At 35.4% G+C, this 23,533-nt stretch overlaps 1 protein-coding gene across 4 annotated transcripts in view; it reads left to right on the forward strand.

Moving 5' to 3' along the window:
• Positions 1-616: 616 nt before the first annotated feature.
• LOC145680868 (TBC1 domain family member 19) overlaps positions 617-23,533 on the forward strand; it is a 193,091-nt gene continuing 170,174 nt past the window's right edge. The window contains exons 1-2 of one of the 4 annotated variants that reach the window (XM_081752006.1): positions 617-840; positions 10,759-10,886. In XM_081752006.1, the coding sequence (XP_081608132.1) occupies positions 10,785-10,886 (102 nt within the window). In that variant the 5' untranslated portion in view covers positions 617-840; positions 10,759-10,784. Of the gene's footprint in view, positions 945-10,758; positions 10,887-23,533 lie in introns of all 4 variants that reach the window. The other 3 variants (XM_081752007.1, XM_081752004.1, XM_081752005.1) reach the window with 3 other exon arrangements.

Here is a 23,533-nt window from a genome sequence, read left to right on the forward strand (position 1 = left end):
CTTATATCACCTATTTTTATTCTTTTAAAAGATGCAATTATACTTGTTCACACCTGTAGTGTTCGGGCGGATACCTTCAGTGCATACCTTCTCTAAGGTCTTCTTTCTTGCATTTTTTAAAAAATAATATAAATAGTGCTTCATGTTATACAAAAAATAATGTTTTTCGTATGACTCCATTAATACTATTAATGCTTCTCTTGTCTAGGCAGCATTGTTTTGAAATTACATCGAGAAATAAAGTTGAATGTCGTCGGGCGCTACTCTTTTCTGATTGGTAGTTGTATGCAAGGATCTTATAAAATAGAGGATCTGCCCTTACAACAAAAATCTTAAAGCCCAACGTCACAGTTTCGCCAACCCTACTCTGCCCACTCCGGTCAATAGGATCGCAATGTTTTAAGCCAACAATCATGGCGGAAACAAAAGCAGCCAATCAGAGGATGGCAGAGACGAGACTAGCCAATCAGACGCCGATGCTCGGTTGTTTTTTGTATTCATCGATTTAATAGGATGAAGATTCATATGGGCCAGGGTCCAAATAAGGACAGGAGAAAATTTCAACCTGAACTAGGGTCAAGTTAACTTTTCACACGATCGTTAAGTAAGGTCTTGAATTTTATATATTGAATCGTAGCCTTAGTTCAGTCGCTTCTGAGACAGGGTTAACTGTAATGTTAAATTGAAACGCATACTTTGCGTTTCGTTAACACAAATCATTACGGAAAGTGGCGTCTCAGCATATGTCCATCTATCACCAGAAATATTATCTTGGATCTAGCCACATTGTGTTTGATCAATATTTTTGAAACAGTGGAGGGACTGGTTTTGTTGACATTTGTATGGTGATTTTCATTTTTATTAAGTTTCAACTTTAATTTCTTATAGTAGTTATTGTGCAGCAAGTTTCAATGTGTTAAATATTTTTCGTTTTATTTCATGGGGTCAGCAAACTGTGTATTTGAATTTAGCAGACGAGATCGTAAATTTACATGCTATAAATTTTATATGCAAATTTGCGAAATAATTAAATTTATTAACCTAAGCCATTATTATTCAAAAATTTAGTGTTGTAATAACATGTGAATAGGATAAATTTGCATTCGCGTCCTTGGTTTTGTAAGCTCTAGTACTGATTGTTGATATGAGTGATCTTAATTATGAACCTAAATCTGTGAACATTTTGATATTATTATTCTTATAGGTTGAATTGACAGTACAAAGGAAGGCATTAGTGCTGTAAAGTAAGACTACAAGAAAATAACGAAAAAAAAAAAAATATATTTAGTTTCTCCTCCAGACCACTATGCTGTGACTCTGGCATACACGGTTGGGATTATTGTTCGAAATTCAGTGTAGACGTATCGGATAAAAACTACATTGCATAAAACACGAACCATCTTGAGCTAGGTGGCCACTAAAACAAATGTTATTTAACCGAGTCACGGCAGGAGCACAGCAGGGGGGGGGGACCAGAGCAGTAAGAAATCGTCCGTAGAGAGCAGGCCTGTCACACGTGATGGGTATGCGCATAAACAAGGATACTGGTAAAACAATTTATACGGCATAAACTGCATGGCCTGTGTGTTAGACAACTTTGAGGGAGATACTAAATGCCGTCCCAATAAGGGGTCCAGAAGCACGTAAAAAGCACAAGATTTACAGGAGATATGGATGCAAGTAGTTAGACGCAACATAACGTAACGAAAACTGACCTAATATAAGCAGAACTAAGCAAAATTCTATCATTTTTTGGAAAGTTATGCTGGACCCCTACACTAACTTAACCTAAATTAAACTAACCCAAAGTCAACTAAACTAACCTAATGTGAACAGAAATGACCGAAATTGTAACATTTTTATAGAAACAATTGCTGGACCCCTTCTGCTAAACATTAGCCCCAAAAAATACCAAAATGTACTAAATTAGGTTAGATTAGGTGTTCCTCTTCTTGTCATGTCTTTGGATTTGGGTTCAAGACTTTCTTTGAGTTAAAATTGCTTACTTTTTATATATTGTGTATTTTTTGTTGGTTCAGGTTAGGTTAGATTAATGTGTTTCCAGCCCACCCCCCAGTTCCAACACTATCCCCTCTTCTTTTCTGTAGTTTCAGTTTGTTTCGCGCTTATGATAAACTGTTCGCCTGTTCAGTACACCATGTCTCACAGACTTTTAACAACTGATATTCGTTATTTTTGTATACCTCGATAAAACTCAAGCATGATATGGGTAAATGTTTAGCAGACGAGGTCCAGAAGTACGTAAAGAATACAAAATTGACGGGAGAAATGGAAGATGCAAGTGCTTCGACCTAACATAACCTAACCTAAACTAAACTATATTAAACAAACCTGAACTAATCTAAACTAACGTAATATTAATAGAAATAAGCGAAATTCTATCATATTTTCCAAAATTATACTAGCCCCCTACGCTAATGTAGTCTAACATAAAGTAACCGAATCTTACCTAAACTAACCTAATGTCAACAGAAGCTACCGAAATTGTAACATTTTTTTTTTAGAAAAAAAGTAGCTGGACCCCTTCTGCTAAACATTGTCCACGATATGTCACAGTCTTGTATTTACGCATCATTTCCATACTCTGTTTCCTACCAGTAAATCATAACAAGTGTATCTCTTCGTCAGATGATCACTTTCTGCCTCCACATGGAGTGCCGCTTACATCAAAAACAAACCAGCAACAGCAACCATATTCTTGACTGCAACTATTCCCCTCGCCTGATTTCACTTTCTCTTCCTCAAAAAGCAATATAAATTCTTCAAGTCACCAGATAAATTTCATAAAATTGGTCCGGCGATACAGATTTAACCACAATGGAATTACTTTTTTTTTATGTGTATTTGTATTGCAAAGAAATGTTCGTCCAGATTAAGAATAGAATCGCTAATGTACAATCACCACAAACATACTGCCTTTTCTATGAAATTATTCTAGGCACAGAGTTAAGAGTACGAACTCACTCTTTGGGAAAATCGATTGTAAAATTTAGTAATCCACAAAGTAAGAATAGTAGGTTTGTTTAAACACCAAACATTTAAGTAATCGGCATAACTTGTAGTAACCCCTACCAGCTTATACAACACACATGATGGAGTTCTTGGTTCGATCCCAGCTCGCGCCAAGTGAGCTTTGTGGTGGACAAATACCGTATGCTTGGGTTTTCGTGGAGTTCTGTTTCCTCCCACTTTCTTCATTCTACCATTTTTCATTCATTTCTTATTATCACCATCTCCTTTAGCTTAGCCGTCATAATCGTGGGACGTAAGACTTAAAGATTTAATTTCATTTTCAGTTGTGCTGGTGGCACTGTGGCTCAATGTAGAGGTTTCTGGGTCGATTCTAGGCCAAGGACAAGTCTGACAAAAGGTCATACCTTATCTATTCTAACCTGCCTAATTTACCTAAACTAATCTTTGTATGCCATTAACGTTCGGATTTCTGGATAATAAAGGCTCAGGTCATATGAATTTATGTTAGACAATGTTATGTCCTAAATTTTTTTGTGGTACTGTCTCCTCTTACATTCTTATTCCACAAATTATTGCATAATGATAGTTTCACTGTCATTAGTCTCTGACTTACAAGGTGTAAACGTGAAACGTAAAATTACAGTTATAAAGCTGTTTATATATAAAAATTTGTGGTTCATTACCAGTGGTGCTGTTCTAATTTTTTAACAACCGGTTTTCTCTCTCTCTCTCTCTCTCTCTCTCTCTCTCTCTCTCTCTATATATATATATATATATATATATATATATATATATATATATATATATATATATATATATATGGGTGATTCCACGAAAAAGGGAAATTTTATGTCACGGGCATTTCTTCAAACTACTACTAGAAAGAATCACCTCATTTTTATTTTGTTTGGTAGTAACCGTCACAAAGTAGGTATGCCATGTATAACAGTTTGCAAATATAACACGAAACATACGTAAAAAAATAATTATTACTCAATTTCTCAACACCGTGGGCTGTCACAGACTACAGTTGACTTATTTTAATCAATAAATTACAACTGAAGTCGCAAATCAAACATCATTTAATGGTAATTAAATGGAAGAGAACACTTCAATGTTTCGGTTTTGTGGAAAGTAAATCTTTATAACGATTATTTTGGAAAGCTTGACTATGCTTCGTTTCTGTCACCTCTATTTCGTCTCACCTCCATGGCGGTAGAAAAAATTATCATTGCTCTCAACAGATAGCATGGTCGTCCACATTGGCAACACCCACAAGAAGACAAGGCAGACATGTTTGACTGAAGAACAGAAAAGGTTGTGTGCATGTGTTAAAAGCTATAGGAAAAATATTTTTGTGTGTGGAAAGCAGGTGCGTATATTAATTGATTCTCAACACCATGGTATTTATTACTGAATGTATTTGTATGGTATATACCTTCTTTCCCTTGAGGAACCTACGCCTTAACGTAGAAAATTCGTACACAATTACTCACATGTACTGGTTAAAAAGTGGGCCGGTAAAAATAAATTATATTCGATTTTCTCAACTCCATGTCCATCTGAAAACTAAGGAATCCACGGTGTTGAGACAAGTCACGGAGTTGATAATCCTGTAGTGTTTGTTATGCTCATGCTCTTCCAAATATTTGTTCTTTCAATATATTGATAGAAATAAAGCTCGTTTATGGTCTCGTGACTGGTATGCTCGCCTTTCGTGCGTGGTTCTGGGTTTGTTTCCCGGTGGAAGCTCAAAAATTAATGGTGTTTACTTCGCACAGTAAGGCAATTAAAAAACTCATTTGAGTAGAGATGTACTGAAACCTGATCGCGCAGACCATCGCAACGGTCGTAGGAGCCGACACGCTGACCACGTGTCATTCACACTCAAAGACCGGCTGGAGGGTCCTAGCCCATTTAAGGAGTGTTTCGCGGAAGTTCAGATTTGGGGCTGTCAGGTAGCCGGAGGTAAAACTTCAGTCAAGTCAAGATGGATGGTATCTGTTTTTAACCTATTGACGTCTGAATCTTATGATCAACTAATTGTTTTCTTTTCAGAGATTGTCGAAGAGTCTGAGGGCAATATGCGGACAGTCAATTTTATGACGCGGATCGGGAGGAATTTCTCCTAGCCTACTAAACCTGACGTTTAAAAAGCGTTGGCAGTTGTCATTCTGTGTAGACTAGAACAGCCCTTCCCTGTTTCCTCAAGACATTTCCTTCATTGGAGTGGAAAATGAAGGCTTCTTAACAAAGAACATCGAATTATCCAAAGAAAACAGAAATGATGAGTGCCTTACACTGTCATTTAATGTGCATTATACAGGGCGTTTCAAACAATACCGACAACGTTTGGGAGGTGATTCCTAACACCAAGATAAGATAAAAAGTATAGACCAATCTGGATGCACAAATGCTTCCTTTCGCAGTTATAGGCTGCCGAAAACATGAAAAAAAAAATTAACTTTGAAGGTGAAGGTCCATAGCATAAAACTATAGGACTTACCGTAGTTGGGTCAGACTTAACTTAGGAATTAGTATGTGCGCTATCCAAATATCCATGTTTCAGAATCTTGCGGTACTTCCACAACAACTTTTATAGAAGTAGTTGGTGAGTACTTCAGATTATACGCCCTAACCAAACTCCCTCTATAAAAATTGCTTCGTGAGTACCTCAGGATTCTGAAACATATTTTTGGATAGTGCACATATTAGTTCCTAAGTGAAGTCGTGACCCGACTACGGCAGATCTCATAGTTTTGGAGCTATGGACCTTTAAAGTTCATTTTTTTCATGTTTTCGGCAGCCTATAACTCCGAAAGGAAGCATTTGTGCACCCAGTTGTCTATACTTTTTGTCTTATCTTGGTGTCAGAAATCAGCTCCCAAACGATGTGTGTATTGTTTTGAAACACCTTGTATATATACCAAATATACGGTACAAATACACTTACCGAATGTTGAAAAAGTATTGCACTTTCGACGTGTGGACTTGATCACACAGAGAAGACAAACGGTTTACATAAGCTCAGAAAATAAATGAAGTAGACAATAGACAGGTTTAGTGACTACTTCGTCTGTTTCGTAAGCTTATGTAAAAAGTTTGTCCTCTCCATATGATAGTCAACATATTGAAAGCGCAATAATTTTTCAATATTCGATAAGTGTATGTGTATTTCTTTTTTTCGTATTTACAACATATATATATATATATATATATATATATATATATATATATATATATATATATATATATATATATATACTCAATTTTGGAACCTTCATTAGATATATTTTCATATGCTTGCAGTATTTTCTGGAGTATTTTTGTATAACAAATTACGTGTCATCTAGTTTGTTAGAATTTTATTCAACATAAGGAGAATAATTCTAACTTACAAAAACTATTGGAAAATTACTTCAATTTTTATGTAAATTATAAGCTTAATCACTTATAAACCAAAACTTATCACCCAGATGTATCACGTTTCTCAACTCCACAGCAATTTTCAACTCCGTGTTAACTAATCTCAACTCCGTGACCTATGGTCTCAACTCCGTGGGTGCTGAAAAGTTTATTATTTTTTATTTACTACACCAATAACGATTCAGCTCTGCTGAACACCTAATTAACATGTACTTAGTAGTAGTAAGTGCATGTGATATTTTTATTGAAATAGGCGACCATCAACGGAACAAAAATTTTCCAAGTGAAAATTTCCCTTTTTCGTGGAATCACCCATATATATATATATAGTGTTTCGAAAGAACATCGACAACTTTTGGGATGTGATTCCTGACACGAAGATAATACAAAAATATAGACCAACCTGGGTGTACAAATGGTTCCTTTCCTTTCGGAGTTGTAGGCTGCCGAAAACATGAAAAAATAAGCATTAACGGTCCGTAGCTACAAAACTATGGAGCCTAGCGTAGTCTTGTCAAGACTTCACTTAGGAACTAATATGTACCCTATCCAAAAATCCATGTTTCAGAATCCTAAGGTACTTCCGCAACAATTTTTATAGGGTAACAGGTGAGTACTTCAAGTTATATGCCTGTAGCCAAACTTCCTCTACAAAAATTCTTGCGTGAATACCTTAGGATTCTGAAATATGGATTTTTGGATAGTGCACATTAGTTCGTAAGTGAAGTCTTAATCCGACTATTGTAGGTCTCATAGTGTTGGAGCTATAGACTTTTTTTTTTTTTTTTTTTTTTTTTTTTTGTTATGGTTTCTGCAGCTATAACTCCGAAAGGAAGCATTTCTGCGCCCAGGTTGGTCTATACTTTTTGTCTGGTGTTGGTGTCAGGAACCACCTCCCAAACGTTGTCGGTGTTGTTTTGAAACACCCTGTACACTACACACACACACACATATATATATATATATATATATATATATATATATATATATGTATGTGTGTGTGTGTGTGTGTGTGTGTGTGTAGGTTGTCCCACAAAGGAAGTGCCCTATTTTGAGGAATGATAGTATGGGTCATGGCCAGCAATCGATCGAGATATCGATAAAAATTCCACTTTATTTCTTACACAATGCTTGGAAGGCACGTATCTCCAGAACTAATGAATACATCGGAGTCATTCAAAAACAGGTAGCACACGAAATCAATTACAAATATCACACAAAATGATGTGATCATATTACATTTGATTTGTTTCAAGCATTGGTGGAATGAGAAAGTTGAAGGAAACAGGGGACCGCGAGAAGACCCACGAATATGATGTTATTCACCACAGATTCGTGTAGCTATGGCCAGGGATCCAACCAAAAATTTCTCGCAGCAAAAGTGAGTGCTCCACCACGAAATATCTTACTCCCATATGATGACTTTTACCTGGTAGTGAATATCACTATTCACTATTTTTACGTGTATTTTCTTCATTTTTACTCAACTTATTAATATAAAACATTCTTTATGGTGTAAACCATTTAACTAGATTTTGCAAATCTTGATATTATTCTTAACCATTACTACATCTCTTTACTTACGTAATAATGGGACAGGACGTTTGGGCGCGAGGTACATAGTAAAAATCACAATTTACAACATATAAAGTAAGCTGAGAGCTGAAAACAGCGCGAATCAAGATATATACATTTCCTACACTTCTATCTTTATCTCACCTCATTTATCTGTTTATTTTCTATCTCTATCTTATTTATTCATCTAAATTAAATAGTTTAATGCGTTTGTGGCATTTGTTGCCTAACCTCGTCATGGATTGATTTTTCGCTTGTTCACGATTCTCGTACTTCTGATCTAATATTGATCTAATTTTTGTATTATATAAGAAAGCTAGGAAATAAAGGAATCAGACGAACTGTTAATAATTTTCTTAATGTTAATTAAAACATATTGATTTAATTTTTGTATTTTTTTTTTTAAAGTTAATAATTACATACTTATGAAAATTAAAATGTATTTTCTTTCGTATTACGTCTGCCAAACTCTTCTCTTCCTTAAGTCCAATAAAGAACTACTAAGAAAAGATTCCCGCGCACTCCAGTTGAGGAAAATGGCCCCGCGTAGCGTAGTCGCTAACGCTCTCGCCTTCGCTGCGAGCGGTCCCGGGTTCGATTCCCGGTGGGGGCACTCGGTCGAAAAAGTGTAACACACTCTTTCACGCCAACCATCCTGAATGAGGTTTTCCTGGGTTTTCCTCATTCACAACAGGCAAATGCCGGGGTGGTACCTAATTTATAGGTCCAGGCCGCTTCCTTCCTTCCCTTTCCCCGGATAGTGTGCTCCCTCAAACGTGACGGGCTAAATGGCCTTAAATGCCGAGAGCCCAGAAATCTAAAAATCCTAAATCCTAATCGAGTTAAGGGAAAGATATTTCGCATACAGGGTGTCTGAGACATTGAGTTCAGGAATTGCAGTATGCCGTATTTCTGGTATCACTTTTTTTTTTATTAGCATTCCAATATAAAAATCAAAACTTAAACACACTTTTTTTTCGTCACAATGTAAGCATTTAATCTGCATTAAAGAAAGTGGCTAAAGGAAAAAAAAAAGAACGATTTCAAAGTGAAAAGTAATAGTTAAGTGTACATATATTGATCAATTAGCCACTAGAAATATGCTTGACATTCACACTTATTGCATAACTACAGTAGAAGGCCTGCTTTAAGTTTTTAATGGAATGTTTTAGTGTTTTCAGCTCACTATGTATGTAATGCAGTCAATCATGTCTAGTCTGGTCTACTTACCTTCGGCTTGAAAAGTTGTCAAATAAAAAGCTTACTTAACTTTGGTTGAAACTTAAATTTACAAAATTTAATTGTTAATTCAGTTTTTATAATTTTGAAATTCCAGTATTTCTAGTATGTAAAACAAAGTCCGGTATAATTGAAGGACTTCCACTACAGTTAACACCTTGTGATATCTTGATTCGAACTTAGTACATAACGCCTAACATAATGACTAAAGCAACCCAAAAGCATAAAAGCAATTTAGAGATATGGTTGGTACCTTGAACATGGTTGTGGTTTTTTAAGGGTCCAGAAGAAACTAATTTTAAAAGCATAATTTTAGAAAATAAGCATAATTTAAAATATATAACACAATTCTTGGAAAATTCTGTTTAACTGCAAGTTCAACATACTATATTAATATTTTTTAAAACCAATATTTACAAAGCAAAATCATTGAGAACATAACAATGCAACAATGAAAAGTTAATTTTTATTTCTGTAAACTTTTCGGTGTAATCCTTTGATGTGGAGAAAAAGAAGGAAATGAAGAAAACTTTCCGCCAACAACGAATAGTACAAAAGAACTCTACACTATATTGTTATGTGTGCCTCTTGAACTTCAGCACTTTCTGTATTTTTTGGTGATATCTTTTACTTTCCCTTCCTGTATGCCCCTCTAAGGCGCACACAAGTGAAACAAAAACTGACTCGAGTAAATCATCTCTCTTTACAATGCATGAAGTAGAAATTTCATTAAATATGAAAGAAACTGGTTGCATAAACTATTAATAAATAGATCAAAATATTTAGAATATTTAATGTATAGTAAATATTTTACATTATACACGATTAATATAAAACAATGACTGAAATTAACAATAAAGCATAATTACACAAAAAATAAAGCATAATGTGGGTTGCTCTAATAATGACTTTTTAATTTAACTCGCGTCCAACGTCACGCACCGAGTAATAATGTTCATTCTGTCAGTAGCCTTGATTTTTAAATTAATTTAAATTAAAAGTAAATAAATAAATGTTGTAAGTTTCAGCATCGTCTATTATATTAGTGACTTTAAATCTATGTCCCATCATTCAATGTGCAAATGCCTGGTGGAATTGTGGGATTACAACGTTTATTTATTTGCTTTTAACTGAGTAGTTTAAAACAGCAAGGCTCCTTAAGTAAAGAGGATTGTAATAGTAATTAAGAATAGGGTTGCCAAGTTTACAGTTAAAATGCTTCATACCAGACAAAAAGATTATTGCGTATGGGTCTTATTTATGCATACCATATACTTATAAGTTAAGTAATAATCAAGAAATAACCCAAGAATAGTGATATTCACTACCAAGTACTGGTCTTAATTCAGTGGTAAAGACTGATTGTGAATTAGATCGCTGGCGTTCAGGTTAAGTAGTGGACTAACATAATTTGCTAGGCATTTTGGGTTGCTCACTGTATCTTACAGTTCGTAAATGCCTTATTTTCATAAAGTTATATCAGAATATATTTCGTTGTCAATATAAATCTGTTCGTCTTTTCAGTTGCAGGCTGTTAAGAAATTACGAAAATGGACCAACTGAAAGAAAAAAGCATTCATTTTACAGCTGAGAAGCTAGCTGAAGAAATGATTAAAATGGCTTCATATCAGTCACTTTATAACGATGTCCAGGTTAGTCATCTCTTTTAAAATAGAATTGGATACTTAAGTGTGTGTGTTGTAGCTGGTTTGATCACAAAGCTAAGTTCTAATGTTATTATTATTTTACTGTTGATTTTGTGTTAAAAGAAAATGTGAGATTCATGGGATATTTATATTAAAATCTAGATTTAAAGATTTTAAATTTCAATAAACTACACGAAGTTAGTAAGATTTAAAGTAATGGTACTATTTAAAGAGTACTGGTATAAATCTATCTTGTTTATTGCATCTTTTAGTTTTTCTGAACGGGTAGAATCTCCAGAATTTTTCCAATGAATCCTTGCAAGAATTATTTTCTGACAAGCAGGTTGACCCAGGCGCATGACAATAAACTTCAGACTGGAAAGCCTGTCTTCGGACTTAGACAAACTTCTTCTCACTCTATTCTCTGAGATGAAGTGCTCCCAGCGCATTTGCGGATTAGACGCATTCTTATTTGTTGCATGCTCTGAACCGTCAGTGTTATGAACATATTGTCCCACTGAGTATTCAGCAGATTCTTGTCAAATGCCCTGAATACTGAGACCTCAGGGAACGTCACGAACTTCATTGGGGATGACGGAGGTTGTGTTTTTCATGTTCTTGACTTTATGCATGCTAATGACCTCGCTTCCGTTTTCTAAGTCTGTTCAGCAAATTTATTCTTTCCCGTTGTTAATGTTTTTATCTTGTATTCTCACAGTTTATTGTTGTTTTTTTCCTATTTATTGTTATAGTTAAATATTTTATTTCCAATATTTACTATCGTAAGTCGTGTTTCTCGTTTTATTTTCTAACTTGCAATGATTTTCATATTTTTTAAATTTTTATTTATTTGTTTTATTGTCCATTGTCTTTTACTTCGTTGCAGCACTGTGGGTAGTACGTGTTTCGTCACTAGTCTTTAGTCGTGACTGACGTCCCTATTATCTCTCCTTATATGTTTATATATTCTACAAAATCAAATATATCAAGAGAAACACTTGCATCAGAAGAGCAATATCAGGGCGAGTCGCTTTTTTTTTAAAACTAAAAGTTACTTTGGTTTGAAGTTGGTTACTAAAAGTTACTCTTTTTCAAGTTTGTCACTAAAAGTTACTCTTTTGAGGATAAAGTCATTTTTTCGTGTAATTTATGTTTTACATTGGCAGTTTTCTAAGAAAAAATATTATAAAAATAAATGGAAAATAGCAGAAACTTTTTACTTCTTCTCTCCTGAAAACTTCAGCACTTGCTGCCACATGTGAACCAAAATAATAAAATTAAATCTTTGAGTTTTACGTCCCATGGTTATGCCGGTTAGGCTAAAGGAGAGGTGATTATGAGGAATGAATGAAATGGTGCAATGAAGAAAGTGGGAGGAAACGGGAGAACCCCGAGAAAACCCACGAGCATGGTGTTTGTCCACCACAAAGTCCACAACGGTGCGGGCTGGGATTGAACCAGGGACCCCGAGGACCGAAGGTGAACGCTCTAACACTGAGCCACCGCGCCCCCCTACATGTGAACCAAGTCAGCTTTATTCTCACCTCAACCTTTAATCTTGCTAAAGCACAGTGGGCAGTTAGTGGGTGTTAAGCTCTTAAGGTGGATTTGGGAGCCCTTCTGTGTCTATTCTTCCTTCTAGGGCCGTGCAAAGTATGTGTTTAATTAATGAACCTCTAAACACAAGTAATCCAATTCTTTAATAGTTGACAAACTTAAGTAAAATAATTTTTAATGTTAACATGTTTAACTATTACGTATTTCAGCTGTGATCCAGCCAGCCCTATTTTAGCTGAAAAAGAAAATTTAAATTCAATTTATGTCCAAGTTTGTCATCAAGGTTTAAAGTTACTTTTTGATGAGATTTTGGTCACTTTTCAACTATTTAGAAGCGACCAAATCACCATGAGCCCTGCAATATGTTTTCTTAGTGATTGCATCTTCATGTGAGTGATTTAACCTGTTGAGAAAGATCACGGAATAAGTGAATGAAACTGTTTAAGGAAACTCGTAAATATGCAATAAATAAGGGAGATATATTTTACCACTTTTTAAATACTATTCAAAGTATGCCAATTAGCTTCTTTAAATAAATATATAAAGGTTTTTTCTTTTCACTTTCTTTTTCATGGTCAGATTTACAGTGCATGTGTTGGTTGTTTAGCGTTTCTTCTCTATATTTGAATCGCGGCTTTCGTCTAGGTATTATTCCTTCATTCATTCTCTCCATATCTACTACCGTCACTCCTACAAAATGAAATCTTTCAGTTTAACATATCACGATTATGCCCTTTAGGCTAAGAGAGACGGATAATTAATACAAGTGAACGATGATGGAAAAATTAGTGAAATGAGAATGTGGGAGGAAGCGGGAGTACCCGAGAAAACCCACGGACATGGTGTTGTTCACTACAAACTAACTTAGCCGGGGGATCGAACCAGGGATCTGACGTACAAGATGTAAGCACTCTACCATTGAGCCGCCGTGCCCGTTGCATGATTCCTCTATGTCTTGTAATGTCCAATCATCCTATCTTGTCTTTTCAAAATATTCTGCAGTATACTCCTTTCTTCGCCTACCATTTCCACTACTCTCTCATTTTATTCCTTGCCCGCCCGTCTAAGTTTCAACATTTTTCTATAGCATTACATTTCGAAAGCATTTATTCTCTGTCTTTCCTCTTCTCCTAGAGCCCATGTCTCACATCCTTACAATACCACACTATACTACACATCGTGGCTAAGCGCTTAGCGTACGCATCTTTGGCATGGGAGACATGGGTTTGATTCCTGGTAGGAGCTCATGTGATTCGGATTTCACTTTAATCAGTAGGTCCACGTCTCGTGTAGCCTTGCTGCTGAACGGGACGTTATTCTCAAAATCAAATCAACAGGGTGTCCACCCATCGGGAAAAACCGGGAATAAGCCATGAATTTCTCCAAAGAACCGGGAAACAACGATAATAGCCAAAGAAGGCCGAAAGTTAAAAATGCAAGGCGTAGCTCAATTCTTTTCTACCGATAAGTCACTGGGCGCTTCTGAATTCATGATCCGTTGGGTTGGATCCAGCGTCATCCTGTCGGTATCCACCGTTTGGGGCGTCCGAATTCAGCATCAATGATGAATCGCAAGTGAACGTGGCGACGGTGAAACAGGCGCTCGCTTGAATCCTACGTTGTGGTTCGCTTATCGACCATGTTAGTTTTGTATTTAGAAAAAAGAATAGAGTAGTGATGCGTCAAAGGGGGTTGTTTGAAACCTGAAAGAGCGCTATGTTGTAGTCAACAATCATGTGTGCGGTCTTTTGTTTTAGCCTTGGTCTTTTAAGAAAGAAATATGGATAATTATTTAACTGTAATTCAGCTTTAAGTAGCACCAGTTGTTTCTTTGATATATTCTTTATTATTATTTTTGTTTAAAATGAATAGCAATGTAAAGATGAATGTGAACAGTAAATGGCGGGAATGAGATTGTCTAGTTGGGAGTTATGATTGCTTGTTTAGTAATAGGTGTGGTTCTACAATCTCCTGATATCTTTAACCATCAGATAAGTTAGCAAGATGTTGCTGCAGTAGTTATTATTTTACGTAAAATAACACATTAGTACTGTGATAAGTTGTATCATTCCATTATCTTATCTGATGATTAAGAGACTTCAGGAAATTGTAGGGCTTGCCCTGAGGGAATATTTATTGGTATACTATTTTATTGAGTAATTTAAAACTTTCAGCAAGATTTTGCGGCAGTGTTCTCATTTTACATAATATATTAATGTTATGATTACTCATCATCCCGTTCTTATCTGACATTTAAGCGGCATCAGGAGATTGTAGGACTGGTCCTCAGAAAACATTTATTGATATCGTACAAGTTTATTGAGTGTCTTTAAAACTATTTTTAAAAATACTTCAAATGTACGGATGTAAGCAAAACTAAAACGAAAGTAGTTTTCAGGCGCGGAGTGCCAAAATAAAGGGGAGCATTAATTTTCTGGATTAGGCAAAAGTTACTTCTGCATCATGAAGTGACTAAAAAAGACAAAATAGTCAGTAAGAAAGTCATTAGTCCATTTTTTTTTTTTTTTTAAATCACGCGTGGTAACATCAGCACAATAATTACAAGGGAGCATATTACGTCTTGATGGTCATTATTCTCTTAACAGCATGGAATAACAGTAGAAAGGCTTTTGTTACAGTGATTTCACACCACAGAAAATAAATAAATTATTCATGACTATGTATAAAACTGAGCGAGTTTGAGATTGCGTCTGATGAGCAATCGTCACCCCGGTCCCGGCAGTAATCCACTTTTAATGTAATAATTTTACGTTAGGCTTATGTTAGTGACGCAGTACGTGTAAATTTAATACATAGTGGTGCATTATTATCGCATCCAATTTGGATACTCAAAAGTACGGCGTAAGCAAATGAGGATAACGTAACGGAACGGCGTGAAGGAAATGAGCTTGTTTTCGGAAGCAGCCACTATAAACAACATTAGCACTTCCCAGTGGTAAGCAATGAACTAAAAACAAATGAGGATTACAGTGCGTGTACGTGCTTGGTGATGCTGCGAGTGGCCCATAAAAGAATACATAAGGAAGGATAGTGCCCCTTGTGAAGGATAATGTACAGTAAGGGACAGTTCTGGATGGTACACCCATATGGAAATTGACGGCAAAAGTGTACCATCCAGAAGTGTCCCTTACTGTACATTGAACTCTGTACATAAGAAAAATATGAAATTCATAGTATAACACGTGCTGGACCTGTTATTGTTCCCCTTCTCACCGGATGCACAGGTTAGGTACAATCAGGTTTTGTTTCCTTGTGTATTTGGGTGTGGAGTCAAAAAGATACGCATCATCGATATTAATGAAATTTGCGTTATTCGTTATAGGTTTTAACTTAAATTGACATAATCATTACGTTTAGCTATATGACATGTTGTTCCCACGCATAAACTTGCCCTGTAGGGCTACCTACGTTCACGAAAATAAATGCGTTGTTTTCTCCACAGATAAAGTACAAGGGCCAACCTTAACAAATCCGATACAATCGAATATTAAGTACATGGCAATCAACGTTGTGCGCATGTAAGGCCATTCTTTAGTTTAATATCTCATCTCTGTTTCTACCTGTTAAGATAGGCTTATGTCAAACAGATGGGGGCCAAAACTACGAAAAGAACAGAATGCTTATAGGAGAAATGAGTTCATGTTACGGAAAGCTAATGTTGAAAGCTACTGCATCGGGTGTGAAATGTCAATTCTGAATTTTATACATACTTATGTGAGAAATGTAAGCGAAATATTAAAGTTTCCTGCACAAATTCTTGCGGGCCAATCTATTACAGACCGTGATAGTAAGTACAAACATAAATAACGAAACAAACCTAACCTAACCAGACCTGACCTAACCCAACCTAACCGAAACTGAGCTTATCTAACCAAAATTAGGCATTTTTTTTTAAAGCAACTTTTTTGCTAAGAAATTCTGGCCCCTATCAGGCCGACATATGCCGATATATTATTATGGTTTCTTATTATTTTTTATTGCCTAATACAGTGGAAAAATCAGCTGGAGGACTTTCATTTGCGTTGTGAATGGATTAGCTCATGTTGCGTTTAAGGAGTCCAAAACTAATAGAATCAAAGTTCATCTATCGATCATTGTCATGCGTCAACTTCTGCATCTTCGACTGAGAATGACACATCTTTTTCTTGTCAGTCAGGCAGTATTCATTGTACTTCTAAACCGACTATTAAACTTTACCTAATAGCAGATTCAGTTAGTAAAGCTGAGATGCTTTGGTGTTTACAAATTGTGATGAACCATATGTCTCTCCGAGAAGCTGAGCGTTGTGCATAAACTAAATTGATGTTTTCTGACAGTGATATTGCAGAAAAAATGCAATTGCATTGAACTAAAGTGGGGTACACAGTAGTGTTTGGATTAGCACCCTATTTCGAGCGAGAGCTTCAGAGGTTATTAAAAGACTGTACCTACGTTGTGATTTGTTTCGACGAATCTTTGAATAAAGTTTCTCAGAGGCAACAAATGGATTTACATGTACGATTTTGGGATCCAAACAAATCTCTTGTTACAAGATACTTTACATCTGTTTTTCTCGGACACTCAACAGCGTCAGATTTGTTAAAAGGTATCAGTGAAAAGGTATCTTTGGACGTTTTAAAGAAACTCATTCAGGTGTCTATGGATGGGCCAAGCGTCAATTTTAAACTATTGTCAGATTTGCAACTTGAACTACAACATACGCCGGAAAGTCCAGTGTTGTTAAGCATTGGTAGTTGCGGTCTTCATAATACAGGGGGGCGGGGCGGGGCGTTCAAAACCGACATGCAGAAGACAGATTGGGACTTAGTGGGGGTTTGTTTTTACGTGCTTTGTATTATTTATTCAAAGACTCGCCAGCACGAAGTCGGACTACACTTATTACACTGAATCTGATATTTTCCCAAAGAAGTTTTGTGCTATTGGATGGGTAGAAAACAGTGACGTTGCATCTCTAGCCTTATTAATGTTGCCTCATTTAAATATATATGTATATTGCGTGTGTCAAGAAGGACAAGAAAACACCTAGCTCGACAACGTTCTCAGTTGTAGAGAAAAAAATTGCACGACAAAATGCTAGCACCAAAATTAGCATTATTCTCAACTATTGCTTCAATGGTGGAACCATTTCTGACCGAATTTCAAACAGACCAACCCATGGAACCCTTTTTGCATGAAGAACTCACTTCTCTCATACAAAGATTAATGGAAAAAATAGTGAAGGGTGATGTTCTTAATAAAGCAGGTGCATGTGTTCAAAAAATAGATATATCAGATCCAAACAATCTTCTTCCTGCTAAAGATGTGGACATAGGCTTTGCAACTAGGGATGCCATGCGTGGAATCAAGGAAATAACGGATCTAGACAAGCTAACACTGCGACGAATATGCAGAGAAGCTATCGCAGCGATGATTAGTAAAATAATGGATAGGTCACCATTGAAATACAAACTTACTTGAGCTATTTCGTGTCTCGATCCTGTGCTTATTGGTCACAACCTGACACTAGCGGAGAAGTGTTTGACGTTATCTTTGGAGGAGATGGTAGCTAAACGATGGTTTACGGGAAGCAAAACAGGTAAAATTATGGCACAATATCGAAAGGTATTTTCGTCATCTGAATCTATTAATCACTGCAAAACGTTTAAAAGAAAGGAGAAGCGTCTGGATGCATTTTATGTTGAACTTCTTAGCGTGTTCAGTGAGGACAGTGTACGAGAACTCAATGATTTTATACAATGTATTTTGATACTGTCACACGGAAATGCATCAGTAGAGGGAGAATTTTCTGTGAATTCTGAATGCATTTTTGAGAATCAAACAGGAGAGCCTTATTGCCATGAGACAAGTGTATGATGGTGTGAGTGCATTAGGTGGATTGGAGTCAATTAAAATCAGCAGAGATATGATACATGCGGCCAGAAACACACATGCTCGGTATACTGAACATTTGAAGGAAAAGGCGAAGGATTTGAGTGAAAAGGAAAGAGAAAACGTGTTACGCGAGAAAGACTAGAATTGGAAGCTAAAAAGGCAAAGATAATTGCTGAGGCAAAAAAAAAAAAAAAAGAAGCTGCTCTTCTAGAAGAAAAAATCAATGCACTTATCGGGAAGTAATGAAAACAGGTAAGAAAATATAATTTATTTCGATAGCATAATTTTATATTGTTCGGGTGGGAACTAAATAATAATCCTTCCGCCTCTTTCGCAAAATATTTGTCTTTTAGTGCCCGTTATAACCGGGAATTTATCTAGTAGAGCCGGGAAAACCGGGAATTTCAAAACACTTTGAGAGTGGACACCCTGAATCAACCCTTACACACATATACACACACAGACACGCATATGTATATATATAGGCGCGGATCCAAGGGGGGCTATAGCCCCGCCCTTGATGCTCATGTATACACTGGATAAATTAGGCTTCAATCCCGCTTTACACTGGATAAAGCTGCAAACTATCATATCGTGGATCCACCACTGTGTATATATATATATAAGCCGTTTCACACTTCCTTATACATTTTTTTTTTTTTTTTGGTCCATATATTTCAATTGTGTCCTTTCTCTAGGTCTTTTTTTTTTTTTTTTCATTTCTTTTCATGTAATTCTCTCCATAGTTACCAGCGTCTTCCTTCATGTCAAGTAATGTGTCCAATAGCACAGAACCGCCTGGCTTTATTCAAAGCAATGTGAAAAATTTTAGATAAAATTATTCTGAAACTAGTCTGTAGTACTTAATTGAAAACATGAAGAATGCTACGCAAGGAGTTTTCATATTGGTGAGCATACTTTTAATTTTTCAGAATTTTCCACGCAAGATACAGTATATCCATACAAACCCGGTTTTTTTATTTATTTTATTTTTTTTAATATACTGCGTATCCACATGAGGACATGAAAATACTCTGCTCTGTCTCTACTGAGAAAAATTCATTGAGGAAATTTGTAGTCCTAATGAAGTTTTCCTTACGAGAAGTTATTATTTCTGGATAATCAGTTTGATTCAGTCCAATATGTAAAACAGTTTGTGACTGTCTCAAGAAACGCAATGTCCCGACTGATATCAGCAACTACTAAGCGATTTTCCACACGTAATAGCTCTTCTCTCTAAGAATTACCATTTGAGCAGGTGTTTCGACATTTAATTCATGATTTTTCTTCCGCATTTTATAGTGCTTGCACGTTTTTCACACTATTTTACTGATTCACGTGAGTGAAAACAAAACGATCGAATGCCAGATTCGAACCAATTTTATTCATATACGACACGATTCAATATAGCACATACCTGTATGTGATAATAAACATATAAATCCTAATAAGGGTTTGTACAAACACAATTAGATGTTGAAACAATGCATCAACAGACAAGGTATGATGTTAGTTGTCTGTTCGTTAGTTATCTGTTTACTACAGAGCAGTTGTCCTTAATAAATGTGTCTCGTATAAACAAGATCATGCGTTTTAATATTCTTGAATGAACAGTGTTGTTAATTTTACGAAACAAGACCAGTAAACAGAGGTTTTGTATAAACACAATGTCTTTTATTGGGAAAATTCTGAAAAATCAGTAGTGTGCTCAGACTTTTGACAATAACTGTATAAGCTTGGGATCTTACTATTTCTAATGAAAAACTCTTTTCGCCGTTTCCCAGAAGTCCTAATTTTTTATTATTGGTTAGTTCAATTACAACCCCTAAAATTCTCTATACCACTTCCTGTGAAGTCAATGGCGTTTGTATTATGTGGTCTCAAAGATATATATATATATATATATATATATATATATATATATATATATATATATATATATATATATATATATACATTTTTTTTTTCACCAAATGTAGAGATGCAACGGCTCGGGGAAAAAAACGGCTTTTTTGGAAAAATACTCGGTTTTTTCTGCTTCGCTTTTTTGCTTGGGAAATTTTGGGCTTTTTTGAAAATTTTGCTTTAAACTGATAAAGCAGACTTTGTTTCGCTTCTCTACAACAACAACAACAAAAAAAACTCATTTAATTAGTGGTTAATGCAGATAATAATATGAAACCTAGAAGATTTTTTAAAATTCTTAACATATTTACATTATGAATTCCAAAGGATTAACCAATATATATAATAATATTTTAGCCTCTTATATACAATAAGTACTTTAAAAATGATACACAAATAACTAGCAAAATTGTATGTAGTATTTTTACTTCAAAATATCATACACTCTTTTTGAAGCAAAATAAAGAAAAACTTGAGAGAAATCTGCACATCAAGAGCTTCGTTTCGGGTGGTTCTGTACATTCTTGAAAATTTTCAGTTAAGTTTTAACTTTCATATACATTGTATGAATATTTCGAACAAATTTTTCACTGATTGATCACATACGTAATAATCTGTTACTACCTATCTGGTGCTTCGGATCTACAAAATCAGTAAAGCTCCAAATTCTGTAATGCACTGACTGTTCCTTAAGGTTGTTCAGAATCGGGAAAGTATCGAATTTTCTGTTCATGGATCATATACGTAATAGACGGTTCATCTGAGCGTATGGTTTCGTAGGCTGTAGAATATATAACCACCATCACGGTTTACCCAGTCCTAAAGGTTTCTGACTTTCTAACAAGAAAATTCAACATATCGTTAAGAATTTTTTTTTTTTCAAAAAGAAAAACTATGGAATACATTTGAAAAAAGTGGAAGAATCAATCACTGTTCTAATTCACAAGAAAGACGACAAAATTGATTGTAATAATTATCGAGGCATTTCTCTTAACATTCTATTAATAAGATTGACCCTATATGCAGATGAAATTATTGGAGATTATCAGTGTGGATTTAGTCGAAATCGACCAGATATTTACCATTCGACAAATACTGGAAAAGAAATGGGAATATATTACACAGTACATCAACTGTTTATTGATTTTAGAAAGACTTACAACTCGGTTAGGGGGGAAACATTGTACAACATTCTTACAGAATTTGGAATACTGAAAAAGCTAGATTTATTAAGTGTTTACGTGAATCCCAGAGTAAAGTCCACGTAGAAAAATGCGAGCTTCCACGTCGAGATTGGCCTGAAACAAGGATATGCGTTATCGCCGTTATTATTCAGCTTTGTTCCGGAGTACGCTATAAGAAAAATCAAAGATAGGAACCAGGGCCTAGAGTTGAATGGTATTCACCGGTTACGGAGTATGCTGATGATGTAAATCTGACAGAACAATCGAAAGAAATGCAGGGGCCTTACTAAACGCTTGCAGGGACAAGAGTAAATGCAGAGAAATCTAAATACAAGGAAGTTCACAAGGATCGTAATACGGCAAATCATGAATGCTTTAAAATATCAATTAATACTTTCGACACAGTGGATACTTTCAAATATCTTGAATCAGTATTACCAGACCAAAATCATACCCACAAAGAAATTAAATGTCGACTGAAATTAGGAAATTCTTGTTATTATTGAGTTCAAAATATTTTGTCGTCGCGAATTCTGTCAAGGAATTTAAAGCTTAAAATATATAAAATGATAATCATGCCTGTTATGCTTTATGGTTATGAAACATGGTCGCTTATGCTGTGGGAAGAACGCAGACTGAAATTACTTGAGAGTAAAATTCTGAGACGAATATTTGGACCCAAGAGGAACGGGAATGGGAAATGGCGGAAACTTCATAAGGGGGAACTACATAATTTATACGGTTTACCAAACATCGTTAGAGTCATCAAGTCTAAGAGGCTCAGGTGGGCAGGTCATGTAGCCAGAATGGAAGAAAGTAGGAACGCTTTCAAAGTTTTAACTGGAAATCCAATCGGGAAACGTCCATTAGGAAAACCTAGGCCCAGATGGGAGGACTCTATTAAGATGGATCTAGCAGAAATAGGAATACAAAGTAGAAACTGGATTGAATTGGATAAGGACAAAAGTCAATGGAGAGCTTTTGTGGCCATAGAGAAAGAGAGAGAGAGAATACATTTAAGTTAAGCACAACTGCACAACAAACATGAATAAGTGGTTAGCTTTCGCGCTTCTATCGTGAAGTCCGGAATTCAACCATTTTGACAAAAGGTTTTCCTAATTCCATCTGTGAATCTAGAGATAGTGCGTGTACTGTGAGTCCTGGCCGACTTCCTTTCTAATCGTTTTTAAATCTTTGTTATTACTAATTACCAGCAGTGATGGATTTGTGAAGAAGGTATGGGTGGGGATGTCTTTCGGATTGAAGCCTCTACCCCGAAATTACGGAATTTCTAAAACAAACTAAATATTAGTTTTGCCTTTACTCATAAACTTCAAGCTGTCCTCAAAACATTAGGAATTTTTAGAAAAACTAAGCATTAATAAGAAAAGCCCCTCCTAAAATACTTTTCTAATTCCGCCACTGATTATCAGTATAAAATTGTCTTCAAGGGTTGTATCTGGAAGCGTATAGCTGAATATACAAACAAAACGAAATATTTGTTATGCCTGTACTCATAAACTTAAGCACCTCTTAAATAAAGGTTAGGAATTTTTAGAAAAACCAAACATTATTCGGAAAAACCCCTCCCAAATATTTTTCTAAATCCGATACTGATTATTTCTGTCAAATGGTATTCAAGGTTGTGTCCGGAAGATTATTGTAAAGTCATTGCACAGCCACAGTATAACGGAAATGTGAAAGTAAGCTCTGACAGATATGTTGAGAAACGTACGCTCTGATGGATATATTGAAAAACATAAGTTTAATTATGTGCTAGAAGCTAAAGTACTAAGCTCTAAGAAGTGAAACTACGGATGAACGACTAAAAAGAAATGATCTAGAGAAGAAAAAATGTCGATAATTCAGAAGTTAAAATAAAGTTAAACTTCTAAAATTGCCTTCAAATACTACTACTTTGTGTTTACTTTAATTCATAAACCATGTGCTCCATCCATCATGATGGTGAATTCCAGAGCGAAATATGGCATTTAGGTCATGGAATCTTATTTAACTTTAGAGTATACTATAAAATAAAATAAAATAAAATAAAATAAAATAAAATAAAAAAGCTATTTAAACAGAAAAAGCATGAAAATGAAAAAAGCCAAAGTT

This window comes from Thermobia domestica, chromosome 3, assembly GCF_964235325.1.
Source record: "Thermobia domestica chromosome 3, izTheDome1.hap1.1, whole genome shotgun sequence".
NCBI lineage: Eukaryota > Metazoa > Arthropoda > Insecta > Zygentoma > Lepismatidae > Thermobia > Thermobia domestica.